The sequence below is a fragment of the Pipistrellus hanaki genome (genome assembly GCF_964339955.1).
Source record: "Pipistrellus hanaki genome assembly, chromosome: 16".
Taxonomy (NCBI): domain Eukaryota; kingdom Metazoa; phylum Chordata; class Mammalia; order Chiroptera; family Vespertilionidae; genus Pipistrellus; species Pipistrellus hanaki.
Window position 1 is genome coordinate 48,517,222 of NC_140518.1, and position 23,810 is coordinate 48,541,031.

General features: G+C 43.3%; 2 protein-coding genes across 22 annotated transcripts in view; one reads left to right on the forward strand and one right to left on the reverse strand.

The window, feature by feature from the left end:
• The window catches only part of NCOR1 (nuclear receptor corepressor 1), a gene marked incomplete at its 3' end in the record, with an annotated part of 185,671 nt that extends 167,750 nt beyond the window's left edge, over positions 1 to 17,921 (reverse strand). For 7 of the 20 annotated variants that reach the window (XM_084861463.1, XM_084861466.1, XM_084861471.1 and 4 more), the window contains exon 1: positions 17,053 to 17,268. Of the gene's footprint in view, positions 1 to 17,048; positions 17,593 to 17,628 lie in introns of those variants that run through there. The other 13 variants (XM_084861460.1, XM_084861457.1, XM_084861472.1 and 10 more) reach the window with 8 other exon arrangements.
• Positions 17,922 to 18,043: 122 nt separating this feature from the next.
• PIGL (phosphatidylinositol glycan anchor biosynthesis class L) overlaps positions 18,044 to 23,810 on the forward strand; it is a 181,226-nt gene continuing 175,459 nt past the window's right edge. For both annotated transcript variants that reach the window (XM_084861596.1, XM_084861595.1), the window contains exon 1: positions 18,044 to 18,285. In XM_084861596.1, coding sequence (XP_084717722.1) covers positions 18,051 to 18,285 — 235 coding nt within the window. In that variant the 5' untranslated portion in view covers positions 18,044 to 18,050. The remainder of the gene's footprint in view (positions 18,286 to 23,810) is intronic.

The following is a 23,810-nucleotide window of genomic DNA, read 5'->3' on the forward strand; positions in this document are numbered from 1 at the left end:
TGCAAATTAACCCAACAAATATGGTAAGTTAATTTGCAGACGCAGGAGCTGAGCAGCCTAGGTCCCAGGAACATGCTCAGGACCCAGACTGCTCTGAGCCTGTAGGCCTGCACATAGGCCCTGAGCAGCCAGGGTCCCAGAACGCGCCCCACCAGGAGTGGCCTATGGGCGCCAAGCGGAGTGGGTCCTAGGACAAGTGACTGAGAGCGCCAAGCACAAGTGCCAAGCGGCCCGGGTCCACACCCCCATCCCAGCGGACACAGCTAACACAGGGCCACCGGGTGTGGGGCATGCTCTGGTGGGCACCATGTGTTATATCCACAGGATCCACACCCCTCAGCCCAGGGACACAGCAAATGTGGGGCTGCTGGGCCTAAGCCCAGTGGACACAATGCAGGGGATCCTCTGCACGTAAGCTGCAGATGAAACACCTTTTCTTTTCTTTTTTTAAAAAAATATATTCTATTGATTTTTTACAGAAAAGAGGGGAGAGAGATAAACTGTCAAACACCAATGAGAGAGAAATATCAATCAGTGGCCTCCTGCACAGTCCCCACTGGGAATGGACCCCAACCAAGGTACATGCCCTTAACAGGAATCAAACCTGGGACCCTTCAGTCTGCAGGCCAACACTCTATCCACTGAGCCAAACCAGTTTGAGTGTAAACACCTTTTCTGACCACTAATTGGCTAAGCTCCCTATATGCTGCCACTTACAGTGTTGTTCTTGGTAACTTGGGTAATAAGAATCCAAGAAGATAATCTAAGGGTTTTCCACCTCACTCCTGGAGAGAAAAAAAAGAAGGTCCACTGCTGGAGAAGTTAAGAAATGTCATATCCTGCCCTAGCTGGTTTGGCTCAGTGGATAGAGCTTCAGCCTGCCAACCACAGGGTCCAGGTACAATTCTGATCAAGGGCATGTACCTAGGTTACAGGCTCTTCCCTGGCCGGGGCCCAGGTCAGGGCTCATGTAGGAGGCAACCAAAGTGTCCCTCTCACACTGATGTTTCTCTCTGTCTCTCCCTCTCTCTCTCTCTTCCACACTCTCTAAAAATCAATGAAAAGATATCCTCAGGTGAGAAAAAGAGGAAGGGGAGGGGAGGGAATGGGAGGGGAGGGGAGGGGAGAAGGAGAGGGGAGAAGGGGAGGGGAGAAGGGGAGGGGAGAAGGGGAGGAGGGAAGGAGAGGAGAGGGGATGGGAGGGGAAAAGAGGGAAGGGGAGGGGAGGAGAGAGAGGAAGAGGGAGGGGAGGGGAGGGAGGAAGCAAGATATCCTATAAAAGACACATCTTGAAAATGCCTAAAGAAAGTTGTCATTTTTTTCATGGTGAAAGGACTGGAGTCCATGTTGATGGAAACACCTTGGTGGCTATGGTGGCTGACAGTGGCTGCAGCAGTGGGTTGATGGGGCTGGCACCTTCCCCTGATCGGCGGGTCACCTCCCACAGAGGTAGACCAAACTTCGGTGTAGGCAAGGGGAGTGGGCCTAAGCCATCAATAGGACATCCCCGGAGGGCTCCCAGTCTGAGAGGGGGCATGCTGAGCTGAGGGACCCCCACCCCGAATGCACAAATTTTGTGCACCAGGCCCCTAGTGTGTATATGCTAACTAGAGGCCCAGTGCACAAATTCATGCACGGGTGGGGTCCCTCTGTGTGGCCTGTAGGAATCTGACTGAAACCCACAGTCCAACGCTCCCGCTCCTGCTCATTCCACCCCCACTGTGCCTGCCGCAATCGATCGGGAGAGGCTCACACTGCCGCAGCAGTATTCACCAGCCATGAGCCCTGTGTCTGGCGCCCTCCCAAGGGGAGCAGCCTGAGGGATTAGACTGAAACAGGATCTCCGACATCCCCCAGGGGTCCTTGATTGCAGACTGCAAGAGGGTGCAGACCAGGCTGAGGACCCCACTGGTGCACGATCAGGGCGTGTCTGGCCCATCTCGCTCAGCCCCCATTGGCCAGACTCCAGCAGCAAGCTAACCTACCAGTCAGAGCATCTGCCACCTGATGGGCAGTGCACAACATAGCAACTAGAGTATGCCTGCTCCCTGATTGTCAGTGCATGTTATAACGAGCAGTTGAGCATATTTAACATATCATTAGCATATTATGCTTTGATTGGTTGTTTGATTATTCTGCCATTCAGTCTATTTGCATATTATCCTTTAATTATATAGGATATGCTAAGTGTCCAACCTGTCACTATAACACGCACTGACCACCAGGGGGCAGATGCAGGAACTGCCATGACACGCACTGGCCATTTACAGAGAAACAGCACCATAAACCTGGTACCCACAAAGCAACACTCAGCTTCCCCCAAGTGGGACACAGGCCCTGCCACCACCTAGGAGCAAAAGACCACCAAATCGCAGCTGATGCTGCCCAGATCCCATGGCACAAAATGCAGCCCACAGCCCAGCCCAGCCCAGAAACGGTGGCTGAGGGTGCTACCATGTTTCCCCTAAAATAAGACATCCTCCGAAAATAAGACCTACTTACAGGTTTCCTTCTGAGTGAAATATAAGGCATCCCCCGAAAATAAGGCCCCCCCCAGGCTAAACATGAGAGATTTGGTCCATTGATTCTGAAAGAAATGGAGTCACAAGAAATTCACCAGGAAATTCAGGAATTGGATTGTTATGATGATGTTCCAGAAGATGGTGACATGATTGTCGTTGAATAAATGAGTAAATTCTTGATACTGTAGGATTCACAGTTTGTCTGATTTGTGTTGACAACTACCGTACTACCATACCGTATACAGGTAATAAATTTCCTTTATTTTTATTTAACAATAAATGTGTACCATATTCTTCTTCATGGAAAAATAAGACATCCCCTGAAAATAAGACCTAGCACATCTTTGGGAGCAAAAATTAATATAAGACACTGTCATATTTTTGGGAAAACAGGGTAGGTAATAATGTTACATAGCAATGCCCAACTTCCTCTCCCTAGTGACCGGCCATTTAACAATAAATAGCACTACGGACCTGGCACCCAAAAAGCAACACTTGGCTTCTCCCAAGTGGGACACAGGCCCTGCCACCACCCAGGAGCAAAAGACCACCAAATCGTGGCTGATGCTGCCAAGAAGACCCCATGGCACAAAATGTGGCCCACAGCCCAGCCCAGCCCAGAAACTATGGCTGTGGGCGCCAGGTAATGACATCACATTTGTTGACATTCTGAAGCTGAAACTATCAACTACTGCCACAACGTATCTCTAAGGCTGAAAGAAAATTATGTTGACAGAGTATTTCTGAAGAACAATTATTGGCACAACACAACTCTGAAGGTGACATCATTGACAGAATATGTCTGAAGAACAGTTATCGACATGTACTACCAATACTGGTAGGAACTGCCTTCATAGCGAAAATGAGTTAAATGAGGATGCAATTATCGAACACAGTTGTGGTGGAATGACTGTTACATGTCAATTTTACCTATCCATAAATTTCTCCGATGAAAAAATCATCTGATGGAAAATTTACTTGATGTTGTAGCAAAGACAAAGTCTGTCCATATGATATAAATTTTCCAGAATACCCAGCATATTTTTAAAAATTTATGATAGCCCTAACTGGTTTGGCTCAGTGGATTGAAAGTTGGCCTGTGGACTGAAAGGTCCCAGGTTCAATTCCGGTCAAGGGCATGTACCTTGGTTGTGGGTATATCCCCAGTAGGAGGTGTGCAGGAGGCAGCAGATTGATGTTTCTCTCTCATCAATGTTTTTTACACTCTATCCCTCTCCCTTACTCTCTGTAAAAAAATCAATTAAAAAAAAGTAAATAAGATTTTTTTAAAAATAAATTAATTAAATAAAAAATTAATGATAAAGATTCTGACAGTAAAAATTTCATGTAAAATATTTGTTACATCATGTTGTTATTGTTTATTTATTAATCAATTTATATATTATTTTCATGTACATTTTATTAATTTTCTTTCATCTCTGACACTTCTATCACAGAGAAAGGGCCAATAGCGATATTAAAATATTTCTTCTAATTAATTTACTTTCAACGTGCACAAATCCATGCACCAGGCCACTAGTCCAAGATAAAAGTAAAAAGAAAAAGAAAATGACCCTGCCCTATCTGGTTTGGCTCAATGGGAAGAGTATCCACCTGCAGACTAAAGGGTCCCGTGTTTGATTCTGGTCAAGGGCACATGCCCAGGCTGTGGGCCAGATCCCCAGTAAGGGGCATGCAGAAGGCAGCCAATCAATGATTCTCTCTCATCATTGATGTTTCTATCTCTCTCTCCCCCATCCCTTCCTCTCTGAAATCAATAAAAATATATTTTTTAAAAAAGAAGTAAAATGACCTCAGCCCCATTATAAGCTCATTTTCATATATCAATGTACTAAATGACATATCCAGAAATCTAGTGAATAGTCTGTTGAGATCCACCCCAGAGACCTGCCCTAAGATTCCCACCTGCAGAAAACAGATAAAACCCTCAGGACACAGGATGCTGGCGTGAGCTCTTTGAGCAAACCTGTGTCCCCTTTCGTCAGGCATGTACTTGGCTTCTTCTACCCTGAGCTCTAAGGGTGCCCATAAGACAAGCACCCAGGGGAGCAATGGGCAGTGCCTGCTTGTCCCAGGCTTGTCCCTTGATCCTGTCTCCAGGGGCCCGTCCACGCCCACTGTCCCAAGCTTTAATAAACGTCCTCTCACTTCCACCTGGACTCTATGGTGAAATTGTTCCTGCAGGAGTCAGGACCGGAGGCCGCCTGACTCATGAAAGGTCCTGACCCTACAGGGGTAGGGCTAGCCCCCAGCACAGAAGCAGTCTGGTAACATCCTCTGCAGATAAGGAGGAACTACTATAATAAAGACAGACACACACACACACACACACACACACACACAAATTTACTCAACAGGAAACGTATCTTGCAACAACAAAATTTCAAAAACAGTAATCAAAAAGAAAAAAGAAAAAAAATCCCTTCTCACTGGGAACTCCTGGCTTTTGACCAAAAATCTCTGTTTAACCAAAATGTACTTGGATAGATTTTCAGGGTGAACTCAGCTGCGTGCACACACGAGTGCGTGCGTGCGTGCGTGTGTGTATGTATGTGTGTATGTGTGTGTGTAGGTTGGTGGTGGGGGGGATTAAAAATGTACTTCATTGTGGTGAGACCATAGATGCCTCTTTTGATGAGCAAGAATGAACCCACCGAGGGTCACACAACGGCGAAGCCCACAGTTCACTCACCAAAGCAGAAAAATAATCCTACAAAATACACAATTCAATTTTATTTTAAATGATCAAATAATAAAACCATTTGATACAAAAGTATGGAATAGGGGAATGGCCTCTATAACATTGCAGATGCCAAAATATACTAATATTCCATTGTTATATATATTATACAATGGAATAATACTCAGCCATAAAAAAATGAATGAAATCTTGACATTTACAACACAGATGGACCTTGAGGGTATTTATTATGCTAAGTAAAATAAATCAGACAGAGAAAAACAAATAACATATGATTTCAATTATATGTGTAAACAAACACATACAAAAACACAGAAACAAACTCATAGATACAGAGGACATTTTGGTAGTGGCCATATGGGATGAGTGAAAAGGGAAAGGATTGAGAAATACTAATAGCCAGTTTTGGTGGTGTGTTTTTTTGTTTTGTTTTGTTTTTTTAAATATATTTTTATTGATTTCAGAGAGGAAGGGAGAAGGAGAGAAACAAGTGATGGTAATCATTGAACGGTTGCTTCCTGCACCCTCTACACTGGCGATCGAGCCTGAAACCCAAGCAAATGGCCTGACTAGAAAGTGAACCGTGACCTCCTGGTTGATAGATAGACACTCAACCACTGAGGCACACCAGCCCGAACTGTCAGTTTTAAAAAAATCATGACCCCGGTTGGTGTGGCTCAGTTGGTTGGTCGGTTCCATTCCTGGTCAGAGCACAATTCTAGGTTGTCCTGAATCCTACTAGGGGGCATGTAGGAGGTAACCAATAGGCATTTCTCCCTTTCCCTTCCTCTTTCTAAAATCAACAAAATCATATTTTTGAAAAAAAAAAAAAGAAAAAACAATGATGACCCTGGCTGTGGTGGTTCAGCTGGAAGTCATCCTCTACATGGAAAGGTTGCAGATTCGATTCCCCAACAGGCCACATACCTAGGATGCAGGCATGATTGCCAGTGGGGGACATACAGAAAGGCAACCAATCTCTCTCTTTGTTCTATCTTTCCTTCTCTCTAAAATCATGTCCTCAGGTGAGTATTAATAAAAATTAATTTTTTTGCCAAAACCGGTGTGGCTCAATGAATAGAGCGTCGGCCTGTGGACTGAAGGGTCCCGGGTTTGATTCCGGTCAAGGGCATGTACTTTGGTTGCAGGCACTTTCCCAGTGGGGGGTGTGCAGGAGGCAGCTGATGGATGTTTCTCATCAATGTTTCTAACTATCCCTCTCCCTTCCTCTTTGTAAAAAAATCAATAAAATATATATTTTTTTAATTTAATTTTTTTTTAAATCACAGGCCACTCTCATGAAGAACACAGTAGCTGTATGGGGCAGGAAGTTCATAACCAACAGACTAGTTTATCAGAAACAAATGATCATCAATGTCCGTTACCTGAGACAAAAATTCGGGAAAACCCAGCCAAAATGTCATCTTTGTGCTTGGTGGCAAGGCAATTGGCTTTGGCATGATTATGATTCCTTGGGTTACCCAAAGAAAAATGAACCCAAACAGACTTGCAAGACATGATGTGAATGAGTGAGAAAACAGTGACCTGAAGAGAGGAACAGAAGAAGAAAATTCGGAGAAGTGCAAAGGCCATTGTTGGTGCTGCAAAAAGTGAGCTGGAGATGGGACAACAGAAGAAGTTAAGATTCTTCAGTGACTTTATCTGTGGTAATCACAGATTTTTTTTCATGAGAGGATTAATAAACTAAGAACTTAAAATAATCATGAGGCTATAAAGTACAACATAGGAAATATAGTTACTAATATTGGAATAACTCTATGTTGTCAGATGGGTACAAGACTTACCAGGTGGTCACTTCATAAATTATATGTCTAATTGCTTGGTTGTACACTTGAAACTAATGCAATATTGTATGTCAACTGTAATTGAAAACTTAAAATTTTTTAATTTAAAAAGGAGAAAAGAAAGCTTACCTCCTGAGCTTATCTCAGAGTCCAGCCCTCAGAGAGGAGAGAGGAGAAATCATCTAAGTGAATTCTGTAATTTGTATGAGATTAGAGTGGTGCTAAACTGGAATAATATTTCTGCTGCGGTATAAACTATTCTCTTAAAAAGTGTGTGTGGGGGTGGGAGGGGGACTCCTCTGTGGGAAGGCATTAACAAGATATTTTATCTGTATCCTCTTTATATTATGACATCTCACTTAGAAGATAAGATGAAAGGGCCTAGCCAGCGGAGACCGGTTTGGCTCAATGGGTAGAGCATCGGCTTGGGGACTGACAGGTCCCGGGTTCGATTCCGGTCAAAGGCATGTACCTTGGTTGCGGGCATATCCCCAGTAGGGGGTGTGCAAGAGGCAGCTGATCGATGATTCTCTCTCATCGATGTTTCTAACTCTCTATCTCTCTCCCTTCCTCTCTGTACAAAATCAATAAAATATATTAAATTAAAAAAAAAAAAAAAAAAGAAAGAAAGAAAGAAAGGGCCTAGCTCAGTGGATGAGCATCGACCTATGAACCAGGAAGTCACAGTTCAATTCCCAGTCAGGGCACATGTCTGGGTGTCGGGCTCCATCCTTAGTAAGGGGCTTGCAGGAGGCAGCTGATCAATGATTCTCTCTCATTAATGTTTCTCTCTCCTCCTTCCTCTCTGAAATCAATAAAAATAAATATATTTTAAAAAGTAAATGGGAGCTAAAGAAGAGGCCTTTTAGGTTAAACTATCCTACACTGATAAAGTGTGATACTGAAAGAAAAACAAGAATAAGGACATATTTATTTGATTAACCTAAGGATACATTCAATAAGTAATTTTTTAAATAAATTTAAAAAAACCATCCCTGCTTTATCCCTACATAAAATAAGAAAGAACAAGTTTTCCAAGAGAGCAGCAGATAACACACATCTGAGAACTTGGGGTACAGTTGTATTATATTGAAATGAGTTGAGCAATAGTCACTCTTTCAACTATAAGAATGAATATATATTAAAAGCCAAAATGGCCCCTACCTGATTTGGCTCAGTGAAGTGTCCTGGGTTTGATTCTGGTTAAGGGCACATGCTTAGGTGGTGGGCTCCATCTCCAGTGTGGGGCGAGCAGGAGGCAGCTGATCTTTCATCGCTGATGTTTCTCTCTCTCTCTCCCCCCCACTTCCTCCCTGAAATAATATATTTATACGTGTGTGTGTGTGTGTGTGTGTGTGTGTGTGTGTGATGTATTTAAAAAAGCCAAAATGAACAACTATCTGCCAATTTTCTCCTCCATTAACTCAAAAGAGAACAGTGTATTCAGATTAGAAAAACTTGAACTCTAGAAGCTTATCATAGTAGATATGACAATACCTAAGGAGCATTAAAAAAAGTTACTATTTATTGAGCTTTTGTTATATACTAGGCAATGCACTAACAGCTTGGCCATATAAAAGCTCATCTAAAATACTCGTTCCATTATTTCCCCTAATTAAGGTTTCAAAAAGGCTAAGTAACTTCTCCAAGGTAATTTTTTTTTAACTCAGAGATAGTTATCTTACTAATAAAGATCATGTTCTGCTGCTCCCCTTTGACCTAAAAGCAGAGAGAAACTGCTAAGTTCTGAAGCAAAATAAAGCAAGACTAATGAACAGCCTCTATTTCTAGGTATGTACCAAAATAAGGTAGAAAAACACAATTAACTTAAAATAAATTTATTGAATTATATCCAAAAATAAAAACACTAGACACCTGTAAGGGCAGGGACCATCTCTGTTTTGCTCATATGGCCTCCCTAGCACCTAACAGTGCTTAACTTTCAATAACACCCATTCCAACTAAGTCCTCTTCTTCCTTCCACTCCTGCACTTCCCCCAAGCCTCCCACTCTTCTCCATCTCAACTCCCCCAACTTCATCTCTTGCTGCAAGAAACTCCTAAAGACACTTCCTACTTCAATACTTTTTCCACTGAAAAATCAAAACATTCAGAAATCAGAACATGTCATTCTGCTTAAAACTCCCCAGGGAACTTCAAATAAAATCCCAATACTCACTAGGGCCCACAAGTCCCAACCAATCTGGCTGTTTCTCTCCCAATTGTTCAGAAGGCCTCAGCAGCTAAAGCTTCCTTCCAGTTGTCATTCTGCAGGACCCTTTTTGCCGCAGGTCTTTGTCCTTCTTTCCTCTCTGCCTGCAACATTCTTCCTGGCTTATCCCACGGTTGACTTCTCCCCGAACTTAAGTCTCAGTTCAAATGTCATCTTTTCAGAAAAGCCTTTCCCAGCCACAGTATAAGGTAGGCTCCCACCAGTTACTCTCAACCACATCACCCTTGTTCTTCTTTATAGGATTAATCATAACCTAATGAATTATTTCATTTTACTTGATTATGACATGTATGTACTCTTTCTCCCTCATAGAATATAAACTCCTGTTTGACTTCCTACTGTATTTGCTTAACAAAATAAATAAGAAATGTGCAGAACTTAATTGAAATAAAGTCTGAAAATCTACTGAGAATATGAAAGTCTGTTAGAGGATAGTAAGTACATAAAGGTGCCAATTTCCCCCAAATTAACCTTTAAATTCAATACTCCCAATAAATAGTCAGTATTCCCGATAAAAATCTCAACAGGATTTCTTTTTGAACTTCACAGAATGATTCTAAAGTTCATCTAAAACACATAGACAAGGACTGTCAAAGGCTGAAAAAGAACACAGAGTAATGAACAGGTGACTAACCCTTCCAGTATTACAATTATGAAACAATAATATTTTAAAGGATATGGTAATATACAACAAAAGACCAAGAGAACATAATAGAACATAACAGTTCCAAACACATTCAGAATAAAATATAAAAGTTGCAAATCTAAAGGATGGATTATTCACTCAATAGCATTGACATCCTGGCTATTTGGTGGAATTAATGCAACCAGAAATAAATCCCAACTGGATCAAAAACAAATTTACAAACAGAAAAAGTTTTAGAGTTAAGGAAGCAAACAATAGCTAATTTACTAGTATAATCTCTATGTTTAGTTTTCAAAGGTAACCACTGGCGTAACAAAATTTCTTGTAATAGTTTAATTTCATAAAATATCACTAGGCCCAGCCCCATTGGCATGGATCAATAGCTGACCTATGAACCAGGAGGTCATAGTTCAATTTTTGGTCAGGGCACATGCCCAAGTTGCAGGCTCTGTCCCAAGTAGGAGGCATGCAGGGGACAGCCAATGAATGATTCTCTCTCATCATTGATGTTTCTAACTCTCTCTCCTTCTCCCTTCCTCTCTGAAATCAATAAAAATACAGTTTTAAAAAATATATATCACTAGGTCCAGACAACCTCAAAGACATTTTTTTAACCACAGCAGACCGACAATTAAGCAAAGTAGGTAATTCCCAGTGAAGAAATACCTTAAATTCAATACCTAAACTGAATAAATGATCTTATTCCCATCTACCCCAATTTTTAAGTAACATCACATTCAATAATCCCTTAGATCAGTGGTTTTTAACCTTTTTTCTCTCATCTATAATAATAAAATCATAATATGCTAATTAGACTGGACAGCAAAACAGCAGAACAACCATCCAGACAACCTTCTGGATGAAGCCAGGGCTGGGAGGGCCGAGGCAGCTGCTGCGATTGCATGAACTTGGTGCATCGGGCCTCTAGTGGCACGTATAAACTAATTACTAAAGTTCTGTGGCACGCCAGAAACATTACATTTTTCACTGATCTGACAAACAAAGGTATAATTTTGATTTATTCACACAGGATGGCTATTGTTGTGTTGGCAATTGTCATGTTTTTATTTGACAATCTAAGCAAAAAGAGGTCAGTGCCCGACCACTCAGTCAGGTATTGCATGTTTTTAAAACTCTTGTAGCACACTGGTTGAAATTGCTGCCATCGATGATATGGTATAATGAAAGGAGCACTACACTAGATGTCAAAAGACTGGATCCTGCTAGTGCCCCATTACAATTTAGACAGATTACTTCATTTCTGTGGCCATCAGAAAACAGTAAAACAAGGTAAGACTACAGGTAGCCCCTAATTTACATTTGTTCTACGTATGATCTTTTTCCACTTTACAATGTGGTAAAAGTGATAGGCATTCAGTAGAAACCATATTTCAAATTTTGACCTTTTCCTGGGCTAGCAATACACAGTACAATACTTTCTTGAGGAAGGCTCCCAGTCAAAGACTTGATCAAGCCCTAGTGGGTTTGGCTCAGTGGATTGAGCATCTGCCGGTGGACCTAAGGGTTGCAGGTTTGATTCCAACAATTCCAGTTGAGGGCATATATCTCAGTTGCAGGCTCTATCCCAGGTAAGGGCCATGTGGAAGGCAACCAATCCATATGTCTTTCTCACATCGATGTTTCTCTCTCTCTGTCTTTCCCCTTCCCTTCCACTCTCTCTAAAAATCAATGGAAAAATATTAAGTGGGGATTAACAAAAAACAAAACAAATTGACTTGATCAAGAGGATAAACAGCAGATACTCTAAAGCAGTGTTTCCCAACCTTCTCTCATGATGAGAATCACCTGGTGGAGTTGTTAAAACACAGATTCCTGAATCCCAACTAAGAAGTGCTAAACTAGAATTTTTGGGAACATATAGGTAAAATTGTATATAGGTAAAATTAACTAGTGCTCTAAGACAGATTTTATATACAGAGCACTAAGTTAGGTATGCAATTTTACCTATATGTTCTCAAAAATTCTAGTTTAGCACTTCTTAGTTGGGATTCAGGAATCTGTGTTTTAACAACTCCACCAGGTGATTCTCATCATGAGAGAAGGTTGGGAAACACTGCTCTAAAGTGTACTGCGTTGCCAGAGTTATTTGAAAATTGTGTTTTGTATTTTCCCATCTCTGTAATATGCTGTGTGTCCTGCTTCTGATGAGAAAAGGGAAGTAATTACTCTTGAGATGAAATTACATTAGCCCAGCCCTAGCCAGGTAGCTAATAGTTAGACCATCATCAGAGGTCCCAAGGCTGTAGGTTCGGTCAGGGGACATACAAGAATCAACCAGTGATGCATCAATGAGTGGAACAACAAACTGGTGTTTAGCTCGCTCTCGCTCGCGCTCTCTCTCTCTCTCTCTCTCTCTCAAATCAATCAATAAAATTTTTTAAAAGAATTCACATTAGCCCAACTGAAAGCTAATGTAAGTATTCTAAGTATGTTTCAGGTAGCCTAGGCTAGGATGTTCCTTCAATAGGTTAGGTCTACTCAGTGCATTTTCAACTTATAATATATTCAACTTAAGATGGGTTTGGCAGGACATAACCCCATAAAGGAGCATCTGTAGATAACCTATATTACTCTATGTTCTATAATTCTATAAATTATTAACATTTTATTTTAACCAACTTAAATTTGCTTTTGAGATCATTTTTAAGTAAAAGTAATAACAGCACACATGGAAGAATTGAACTGAAGAATTCCTCTTCAAATGCAAAGAGGATTTATTTGTATGTTATATCTGAAAACTATCCAAGTAATAAAATATTTTGACCACACTAGCTCTTGGTGTAGAAAAATTGGTAATAAAAATGTTCAAGGAAAACTACTACCATAAGAATACCCAAATAAAACAATGCTCTACATAGTTATTTTTACATATCAGAAGCTTTTCATAGCTTTTTAATACTCCTAATAAGTCCTAATAGAAAAAGAAACAAACAAAATGTTTTCTTAACCATCTATCTAAATGTACTTTTTGCATCCTCAAAGTTGAAAAGGACAAAGTATCAGGCAATCTATAAACTGAGTTATTTGTGCACATATTAATCCGCTCACCTTTATAGTACTTAGTAATGTGCCCTGGACATAAAAAGCACTTAACACCAGTTACACAGGGCAATGAACTATATATGAACCTCTAATCAATAAGTCAACACAATTAATCATGATGAACATTTACTACTTCTAGCAAAATCCATATCTGAAGTAAAATTCTAGATGGACCCTGGCTGATGTGGCTCAGTCGGTTGAATATCATCCTGTTCACCAAAAGGTTGCCAATTCGATTCCCAGGTAGGGAAAGTGCAGGAAGTAGCCCATCAATGTTTTGCTCTTATCTCTATCTATCTATCTATCTATCTCTCCCCCTCCCTCCATTCCTCTCTCTTCCCACCCCTTTCCTCTTTCTCTAAAACAAAACTTTTTAAAAATCTCCAAAGGAGGGAGGGAGGGAGGAAGGGAGGGAAGAGGGAGAGAGAGAGGGAAGGAAAGGAAGAGGAAGGAAGGATAAACAAAACTACAATAAGTATGGGAAACCTCATATCATAAGATATTTGATATTTGATAAGAGTTTAAAATTGTAACTAAGATGGCTGGGACCGGTTTGGCTCAGTGGATAGAGAGTCGGCCTGCAGACTGAAAGGTCCCAGGTTCGATTCCGGGCAAGGGCATGTACCTTGGTTACGGGCACATCCCCAGTGGGGGGCGTGCAAGAGGCAGCTGATCGATGATTCTCTCTCATCGACGTTTCTAACTCTCTATCCCTCTCTTCCTCTCTGTGAAAAATCAATAAAATATATTTTAAAAAATAAAAATAAAATTGTAACTAAGACGAAATACAATTAAAACTGAACTATAAAATAAACACAAAGAAATAAGTAACAAATATCCTGTCATTTACCTACATCAGCTATTTTCAACCAGCATGCCATAAGAATTTTTAAAACATTCAATACCTGACTACTTCATCAGGGGCACTGACCTCTTTTCCCTTATATTGTCTAATTAAAAAAAATTGGCAATAGCCGACACAATAGCCATCAAGTGCGACTGAATCAAAATTATACCTAATTTTTTGTCAGATCACCAAAAATATATTTTGGTACTGCAGAATTTTAGTCATTAGTTTATGTGTGCCAATGAGAAGAAAAGGTGGAAAATTGCTGACCTACATCAAGTCCTGGCCTATTCAAAGCCCTTTGCTTTCCACTGCAGATAGCAATGGCAAGAAAATCTCATCCTTCACCATTTTTTAAAAAAGCTTTTTAAAAAACTAATCTAAATTTGCCTAGCCTGGAAACAAACTTTTAAACAATTAAGTTCAAAGAAAATATAAGTTAATTTCAAAGATTTTGTGCCTTTTTAAAAAAATTATGTAGGCAGTCCAAATACTTAAGTCTTACTATATAATTAAATTCAACATGACAAGCAGTTATATATAGATATATATGCTAGTGACCCAATGCACAGATTCGTGCACATTGAAAAGAAATTAACCAGAATGTGGCTGGAAGGTGGGACTGGGTGAGATGGGCTGGACACACCCTGGAACCAACCTCATGTGGTCCCTACCCAGCCGGCAGCACCTAGGGTGGCAACGTAGCTTGAAAGGCGTCTGTGGAGTGAGCCTGCAAGGATTGGGCCAAAACCAGCTCTCTGACATCCCCTGAGAGGTCCCGGAGTGCAAGAGGGCACTCTGCAAAGTTACCGTACAGAGTGTGGAACACAAACGCAAGTGTGCAGTAAAGCGGATTTTGGGCTGACAGTGCCCCAGCAGCAACATAACCCACAGTCAAAGGGCCCCTCTAGGAATCGTGCTCCCTCCTCTCTGGTTTCAGGATGCGTCACCCAAGACCTGCTGCTGCCAAATCACTGCAGCTCAGCAGTTTCTGCATTGAGCTTCTGCCCCCTGGTGCACGTAATAGTGATCGGTCAGATGGTAGGAGGGACACTTAGCATATTAGCCTTTCATATATACATATATATGTGTGTGTGTGTGTGTGTGTGTGTGTGTATGTATGTATTAGAGGCCTGGTGCACGAAATTCGTGCAGAGATAGAGTCCCTATCCCTTCAGTCAGGGCTGATTGAAGCCTTTTACCTGCTGGCCGTGGCCTTCCTTCCCCAGCTGCCAGCTGCTGGCCAGGGCTTTCCTTTGTTCCTCGCTGCGTACATCATGGCAAGCGATCAAACTCTTGGGTCTCTCAAACTCCAAAGGGACAATTTGTATATTAGGCTTTTATATAGATAGATGGATATCTCAGAGAATGTTACACCAGAGGTAACAAGTGTATTTGGATAAGTTGTAATGTGAATCCATTTTTCTAATTAGAATGCAATGTTTATTCATTTAATAAATATTGCAGTATCAATATTCTACACAGAAAATGAAGTCCTATGATTTTATCTTTAAATCTGCCATAAACTTAAAGATAAAATCAGAGAAGGGCCTGTCCTTCCCTCCAGCTAAATATAAGGTAGAAAGTGTAAATGCCATGAGATGTGCAAATAAAGCATTTCACAAGGGCAGAGGGAGCTGTTACTACCTCACAGAAATATAACCCTCTCAACCTATTTAAAATTATTTCATAACTATTAACTTTCTTAGGCTCACAACAGCCAACCCTGGGAGAGATATTTTCTCCTATCATAGGTGAAGAAACTGAAGCACAGAAAGGTTGATCATATGCCAAAATGTCACAATTTCATAAAAGGAAGAACCAGGACTCTTTGTATTATATTTTCTTGGGGGAGCAGTTCAACATATGGCAAGCCTTTTGTAAAAGAAAATAGTGTTTTATTTTAATATTGCAAGTAATCACATCCTTATGTGTGTATGTGCATATTATTTACATGTACATGTTAACCTTGATTTCCAGTAACAGGTGTGCTTAAAACAAGGCAAAGCAACTGTGTACTATAAATATTAAAATAAATAAACTTCCACTGGATTTTAACAAAATAAGAAAATACAGTATTTCTTTTTCCAACAATCTGTGGTTACTTCTTCCATAATTTTTACCTATTTAGACATAAGATTCTAAAATTGGGCTACTCCTAGCCCCAGCAAGTTGATTCCTCCGATAAATAACTTTGTGAAAAAGTACACGAAAACGTTTTGGGGAAAAAAACATTAAAAATTAAATAATGCCACCAACTCTTCAGTTATCCAAGGGACAATCACATTGTGACCACCAGCAGGAGCTACCAATCAAGATACACTGAACGAATGAATGAATACTTTGTTGGCATTTTTAAATCCCAGGCCTGTTGCTCTTTGCAAAATGTTCCACCTCCCAGCATTACCTCGCCAGGGTAAACACAAGGAATGTAAATTTAAAAATTGGGACAAGATTAAGGAAGCAAATCTGATGCAGGTGAATATACTAATCCCAAAGATTAGAATTACCGATAGCACTCTACTCTCCAAGGTTAACTGCTGTAGCATAAATAAAACTGACGTTTCACAGACATCACTTATTCCCACCCACCCACACCTTTAGTCCTCGACTATACCTAGTCCAGTTCATTCGAAGAATTCAAATTCAGCTTCCTCTCCATGAAGGCTGATTTCTCAATTACAGTTTCTCAAATCCCTCTTACCCCCTGCAAAGAGAATTCACCGGCTTCGCACCTGAAAGCCAATATAAGAGGCAGAAGGTACAGAATTCCCATCTTTGCCATCTCCACCCGACCCACCCTTCGCCATTACTCTCCAGAGTGATTTGGTGAGAAAGGCGAACTAGTTTGCTCTTCACGCGCCAGTCCATCGCTGTCACCCTCCCGAGCCCTTCCTTCTCCCGGCGGCCACCGCCTCCGCCTCCGAGTGAGCGAGCGGGGCCCGCGCGGCCCAGCCCTGGCCCGCACGCCCCTCCCGCACCTCCGGCCGCCGAGCCCGTCTTCCTCCGACTCCCCCGCCGCCTCCGCCGCCAGCCCGAACCCGCCGCGCCCGCCGCGCCCGGGGCGGCCGAGGAGAAGGGGCCGGCGGCCGGGCGGGTCCCCACCTGCGGGTCCGCGGCGGCCCTGGCCCCGCGGGCCGCCACCCCCGCGGCCGCTGCCCTGAGCGCCTCGGAAGCGCCGGGACGAGCGGCGGCCGGAAGCCGCGGCCACTCACCGGAGCTGGCGGGCGGGCGGCCGGCGCGCCCCGGGCCTGAGCGGCGGGACGCGGCCCCGGCGCGGGTCGCTGCCTCGGTACCTCGCTCGGCGCGGCGAGCCGGGCGCTCACTCCAGCCGCCGCCGCTGCTTCGCCACCTTGGCCGCCATCTTGCCTCAGCCCCGCTCCCTCCCCCAGCCGGGCGGCCGCGCTTAGGCGGCTCCGCGCCGGCTCCTCCTCCTTCCGGAAGGTCGGCGGACAGACTCCCTCCGCCGGCGGGCCCGGCGCCCTCATCGGCCGAGCTTCCTAGGTCGCCCGCGCCCGGTCCCCTCGTCCCGCCTCGGCCTGGCGGCGGCGGCGCCTCCCCCGAGACAAGCCCGGCAGCTCCGTGCCTGACAGGGCCCGGCGCCGCCATCGCCACTGCCCGGGGCGCCCCGCGAGCGCCGGCTCCCCGCACTCGGGCCTCCCCGGCGTGAGGAGGGCGGCCGTGAGGCCCAGCCCAGCCCCGCGACCCTCCGGGCGCGGCGGAACGGGGCGGCGCGAGCGCGGGCCCGGGGGGAGCGGCGCCCACAGGCCGGCGGGTGCGCGTCCACCTACCCGGTGCTTCCCGGGCTCCGCGGCGATCGCGCCGAGCTCCCCTGGAACACGGGCGGCGCCTGGGTGTCCTGGTGTCAGCCCTCAGCTGGTCCCGCGGAGCCCGTGACCCCGGCCAGCAGAGTGCGCCCTCAGCCTCGCTGACAGCGGAACCATGGGAGTGTGTGCGGACCGGGGCGGCACGGACAGGAAGGGGTTCGGTTCCGAGCTGTCACCGGCCTCGGAAACGCCTCAGAAAGCTGAGGGAACCGGGAAGTGCAGGGAGGCGCCCGTGCACACCCTCCACCGGCGCCGGCCGTGAGGCCCCGGCTCTGGGGCGGCGCGGCGGGACGGACCTCCGCCCGGAACGCAGTCCCGCGAGGCGCGCTTCCCCCCGGAGCGGCGCGCGGCACCGGCCCGCACGCAGGCGCCGTGCCCGGCCCGGCATGGAGTCGGCGGGCGTGCTGTGCTGGGCGGCGGCCATCCTAGCGCCGGGCATCTTCTGGGTTTGGCACTTGTTGGGACGAATGAAGCATCAGGTGCAGGCTGGCCTGTCGGGAAGAGGAGGCCGGGCCCTCCTGGTGATCGCGCACCCCGACGACGAAGCAATGTTCTTTGCCCCCACTCTGCTGGGCCTGGCCCGCCTGGAGCGCCGGCTGTTCCTGCTCTGCTTCTCCGCAGGTACGAGGCTGCCGGCGGCGCGGGCCCGGGGCTGGGAAGGATGTGTAAGCGCTCACATAGCCCAGTCAGCTGTTCCCCGGAGGAGTCTCTGTTGTAGAGAGTGAACCAAATATACTCCAAAGGCCCTTTCCCTGGCGTTTTACGGAGAACCGGTGGCTCCAGCCCAGGGGTGTAGCGTCCAGTTTCCCAGATTGGTTGGGGGTCTTCCTCAGCTTCGTACTCTGCTAGCAAGATTACTCACAAGGGAACTGCTCACATTTGACTCCAATACTTACATTTCCTTTGGAAAATGTGACTGTACTCATTATTCTGTGGAACCTTTTTATTTGCAGAAGGACCAAGAATAATGATCCTACTATAGTACACGAAACAGAATCTAGTTATAGCATGCCTGCTCAACTCTGAAATCTTTATAGATAACTAGAATCCTGGTGCACGAAATTTGCACACGGGAGGGGGCGGTCCCCTCAGCCCAGCCTGCACCCTCTCCCATCCAGGATCGCTCTCACAATCCAGGACCACTGACTTCTAACTGCTCACCTGCCTGCCTGCCTGCTCGCCCCTAACTGCCCTCCCCTTGCCAGCCTAGTCGCCCCCTAGTGTCCCCTCTGCTGACCTGGTTGCCCCCAACTGCCCCCCCAACCTCTGGCCTGGTCATCCCACACAGCCTGCTGTTCAGTCATTCGGTTGTGTCGGCCCCCGGCTTTTTATGTATTAAGATTTTATAGTTCAACATCACCCAACTTTCAGGGAAGGGGACTTCCAAAGAATAAGTCCTCCTTTACCAAACAAAAAGTGGAATGAGACCATGATCCTGGATTATGGCAATAATTGCACAATGTATAAATGTAGTTGAACTGTACATATACAATGGGTGAATTTTTTTTAATATATATTTTATTGATTTTTGTACAGAGAGGAAGGGAGAGAGATAGAGAGTTAGAAACATCGATGAGAGAGAGTCATCGATCAGCTGCCTCTTGCACACCCCCTACTGGGGATGTGCCGGCAACCAAGGTACATGCCCTTGACCGGAATCGAACCAGGGACCTTTCAGTCCCCAAGCCAATGCTCTATCCATTGAGCCAAACCGGTCCCGGCCAATGGGTGAATTTTTATGGTATGTAAAATTTTACCTCAATAAAGCTGTTCTTAACAAATGCTCACAACCTCTTTTTCCCATTTCATGGTGTGTCATTCCAGTTCTTTTGATATACAGATTTTTCACAGAAATAATATAATTTTCTATAATTTTATATTTTTCACTGAACATTTTTCATTCATTTACCAAATCTATAATAATAAAAGTGTAATATGCTATTGTAATTAGACCAGACAGTTGAATGACCTGGACATCCTTCTGGAGGAAGCCATGGCAGCAGGGGCAAGACAGAGGAGGTTAGGGGCAATCAGACAAGCAGGCAGAGTGGTTAGGGGTGATCAGGCAGGTTGAGTGGTTAGTAGCCAGCAATCCTGGATCTCGGCAGTCGGACATCCCCCCAATTGCAAGAGGGTGCAGGCCGGGCTGAGGGATATCTCCCCTTCACACACACACAAACATACACACACACACACCACCTTGTGCGTGAATTTCGTGCACCAGGTTTCTAGTATTTAATAAAAATGTATGTGTACTATACTTAGAATGGCCAAAATCTGCAGCACTGACACCAAATGCTGGTGAAGATGTAGAGCAACAGGAACTCTTATTTATTAAGGGTAGGAATGTAAAATGGTTCAGGCACTCTGGAAGGCAGTTAATTTGGCAGTTTCTTAGAAGACTAAACTCTAAGTTCTACTCTCACCAAACTATCAAGCAGTTACCCTACTTGGTATTTATTTACACAAAGGAGTTGAAAGCATATCCATGCAAAAACCTGCACACAAGAGTTTATAGCAACTTATTTATAATTGCCAAAACTTGGAAGCAATTAAGATATTCTTCAATAGACAAAATAAATTAATGCATCCAGGCAGTGGACTGTTAGTGCTGAGAGAAATGAACTGTCAAGCCATGAAAAGGCATAGAGGAACCCTAAATGCATATTACTAAGTGAAAAGGCTACACAGTGTATGATCCCAATGAAATAATACTCTGGAAAAGGTAAAACTATGGAGACAGTAAAAGGATCGTTGTTTTGCAGGGGTTGAGATGGGAGGAAAGATGAATAGGTGGAGCACAGAGGATTTTTTGGGGGGCAATGAAAATACTGTACGAAGTTTTTTTTGTTTTGTTTTTAATATATTTTATTGATTTTTTTACAGAGAGGAAGAGAGAGGGATAGAGAGTTAGAAACATTGATGAGAGAGAATCACCAATCAGCTGCCTCCTGCACACCTTCCACTGGGGATGTGCCCGCAACCAAGGCACATGCCCTTGACCGGAATCGAACCCAGGACCCCTCAGTTCACAGGCCGATGCTCTATACACTGAGCCAAACCGGTTTCAGCTGTATGATGTTTTAATGATGAATATATGTCATTATATATTGTCCAAACCCATGCAATATACAACACCAGGAGTAAACTCTAATGTAAACTATGGGCTTTGGGTGGTAATGATGGAGGTTTATCACTTGTAACAAATGTAACACTCTGATGGGAAATGTTGATAACGGAGAAGGCTATATATATGTGGAAACAGAGGGTAAATGGGAAGGAAAATCTCTATACCTTCCCCTTAATTTTGCTGTAAACCTAAAACAGTTTTTTAAAAAATAAATTTTTAATTTTAAAATATTTTAATTAAAAAATATAGCCAAAACCGGTTTGGCTCAGTGGATAGAGTGTCAGCCTGCAGACTGAAAGGTCCTGGGTTTGATTTCCGTCGAGGGCATGTACCTTGGTTGCGGGCACATCCCCAGTTGGGGGGGGGTGCAAGAGGCAGCTGATCGATGATTCTCTCTCATCGATGTTTCTGGCTCTCTGTCCCTCTCTCTTCCTCTCTGTAAAAAATCAATAAAATATATTTTTTTAAAAAGTTAACTCCTTAAAACGTATATAATATATACAATATATGTGTGTGTGTGTGTGTGTGTGTGTGTGTGTGTGTGTGTGTGCTAGGCCTTATGCTAGGAATAAATAGTAAAAATAAGCTAATAAGGATCATGTCCTTATGAAACTTAAAATTTAAACATTTATCCATATTAATAAGTACTAGTATATATCCTTTTAAATAGTCTCATAAGATAAATCTTAATTTAGTCACCCCTTATTGGGTGTCTATTTAGGGTTGTTGTTTTTCCAGTTTACAAATAACAGCAAACATCTGTATGTATTCCATAGTATTTTATTAGGATTGATTTCTAAATTTGGTTGTTTTAAAGCTTTTCATGCAAATTATATTCCCAAAGGGAAAAAAAATTTATATTCCCAAAAACACCAACTTATAGTCTCACTGACTGATAATGAGAACCTGTCTTTTTTTTTTCTTTCTTTCTTTTTATGGAGTTTATTGGGGTGACTAGTTAACAATATTATACAGGTTTCACATGCATATATCATCTATACACTATACTGCATGTTCACCACCCTAAATCAAGTCCCTCACCATTTATCCCCCATACCTTCTCCACTTTCTCCCAACAACCCCCTCTCCGCCACAGCCCACAATCACCACACTATTGCCCATATCCATGAGTGTTTTATCCTTTTGCTTTTTTGCTCAATTCCTCCACCACCACCACCCCCACCCACACCCCCAAACGCCAACCTGCTCTCTATGAACCTGTCTCTGTTTGCTTGTTAGTTCATTTTGTTCATTAGATTCCACATATGAGTGAAATCACATGGTACTTGTCTTTCTCTGGCTGGCTTGTTTCATCTTGTATAATACCGTATTTCCTCAAAAATAAGACCTAGCACATGGAAAGATAAGACGTCCCCTGAAAATAAGACCTACCTCAACTTTGGGAGAAAAAATTAATATAAGACACTGTCTTATTTTCGGGGAAACAGGGTACTCTCCAGACCCATCCATACTGTTGCAAAGGTAAGATTTCCTTCTTTTTTATGGCCAAGTGGTATTCTATGGTATAAATGTACCACAGCTTTTTTATCCAATCATCTACTGATGAACACCTGGGCTATTTCCAAATCTTGGCTGTTGTAAATGCTGCAAGTAATACAAGGGTGCACATGTTCTTTCAAACTGATGTTTCAGGTTTTCTTGGATAAATTCCTAGTAGTGTAATCACAGGGTCATAAGGCAGTTCATTTTTAGTTTTTTGAGTAATTCCACACTGTTCTCAACAGTGACTACACCAGGTGCATTCCCACCGGCAGTGCACAAGGATTCCCTTTTCTCCACAATCTCGCCAACATTTGTTGTTTGTTGATTTGTTGATGATAGCCATTCCGACAAGTGTGAGGTGAATCTCTTTGTGGTTTCAATCTGAATCTCTCTGATAACTAGTGACATCAAGTGTCTTCATGTTTATTGTCCATCTGTATGTCCTCTTTGGAGAAGTGTCTATTTAGGTCCTTTGCCCATTTTTTAATTGGATTGTTTGGGTTTTTGGTGTTGGATATTAGCCCCTTATCAGATGTATCATTGGCAAATATGTTCTCCCACTCAGTAGGTTGTCTTTTTATTTTGTTGATTGTTTACTTTGCTGTACAAAAACGTTTTAGTTTGATATAGTCCCATTTGCCTATTTTTCCTTTGTTGTCCTTGCCCAAGAAGATACATCAGAAAAAAATAATGCTACGAGAAATGTCCGACATTTCACAGCTTATGTTTTTTTCTAGGATTTTTATGTTGTTAAAAATCTAGCATTTAAATGTTTAATCTATTTTGAGTTTATTCGATGGTGTAAGAAGGTGGTCTAGTTTCATTTTCTGCATGTATCTGTCCAATATTCCCAGCATCATTTGTTGAATAAGTTATTTTTACCTCATTGTATGTTTTTGCCGCCTTTGTTAAATACTAACTGGCTTTACTAGGTGTACCAGTTAATAATAGCAGACTTTGTAATCAAAGAAAACACGTAATTTCAAGAGAAATATCAAAAGTGCTTTCTTCAAAATAATGTCCATCGCTAGGTACACATTTCCCCCATCTTTCAGGTAATTTGTGGATACTGTTACAATAGAACTTTTCTTGTTTTGAGGCAAACCATTCAGAGACCCCATTTTCCACTTTTTCGTACGATTTGAAGTGCTGTGTGTTCCATCCATATGAACAAGTGGTCATCTGAAGGAGCAAGGTCTAGTGAATATGGCGGGTGGGGTAATACTTCCCAGGCAAGATCTTTTAACGTGCCTTTTAACTGGTTTTGAAGTATGTGATGGTGCATCATCATGAAGCAAAGTTACTTTGCCGCATCTCTAGTCGTTTCATGATCAAAGTGTGCTTTAATCTGATCATTTGTTGTCTGTAACAATCACCTGATTTCACCTGGTTTTAGAAGCTCATAATACACCACACCTTCCTGATCCCACCAAACACAGAGCATTGTCTTCTTTCTGAAGCAATTTGGCCTTGCAGTCAATGTTGATGGTTGACCTGGATCAACCCATGATTC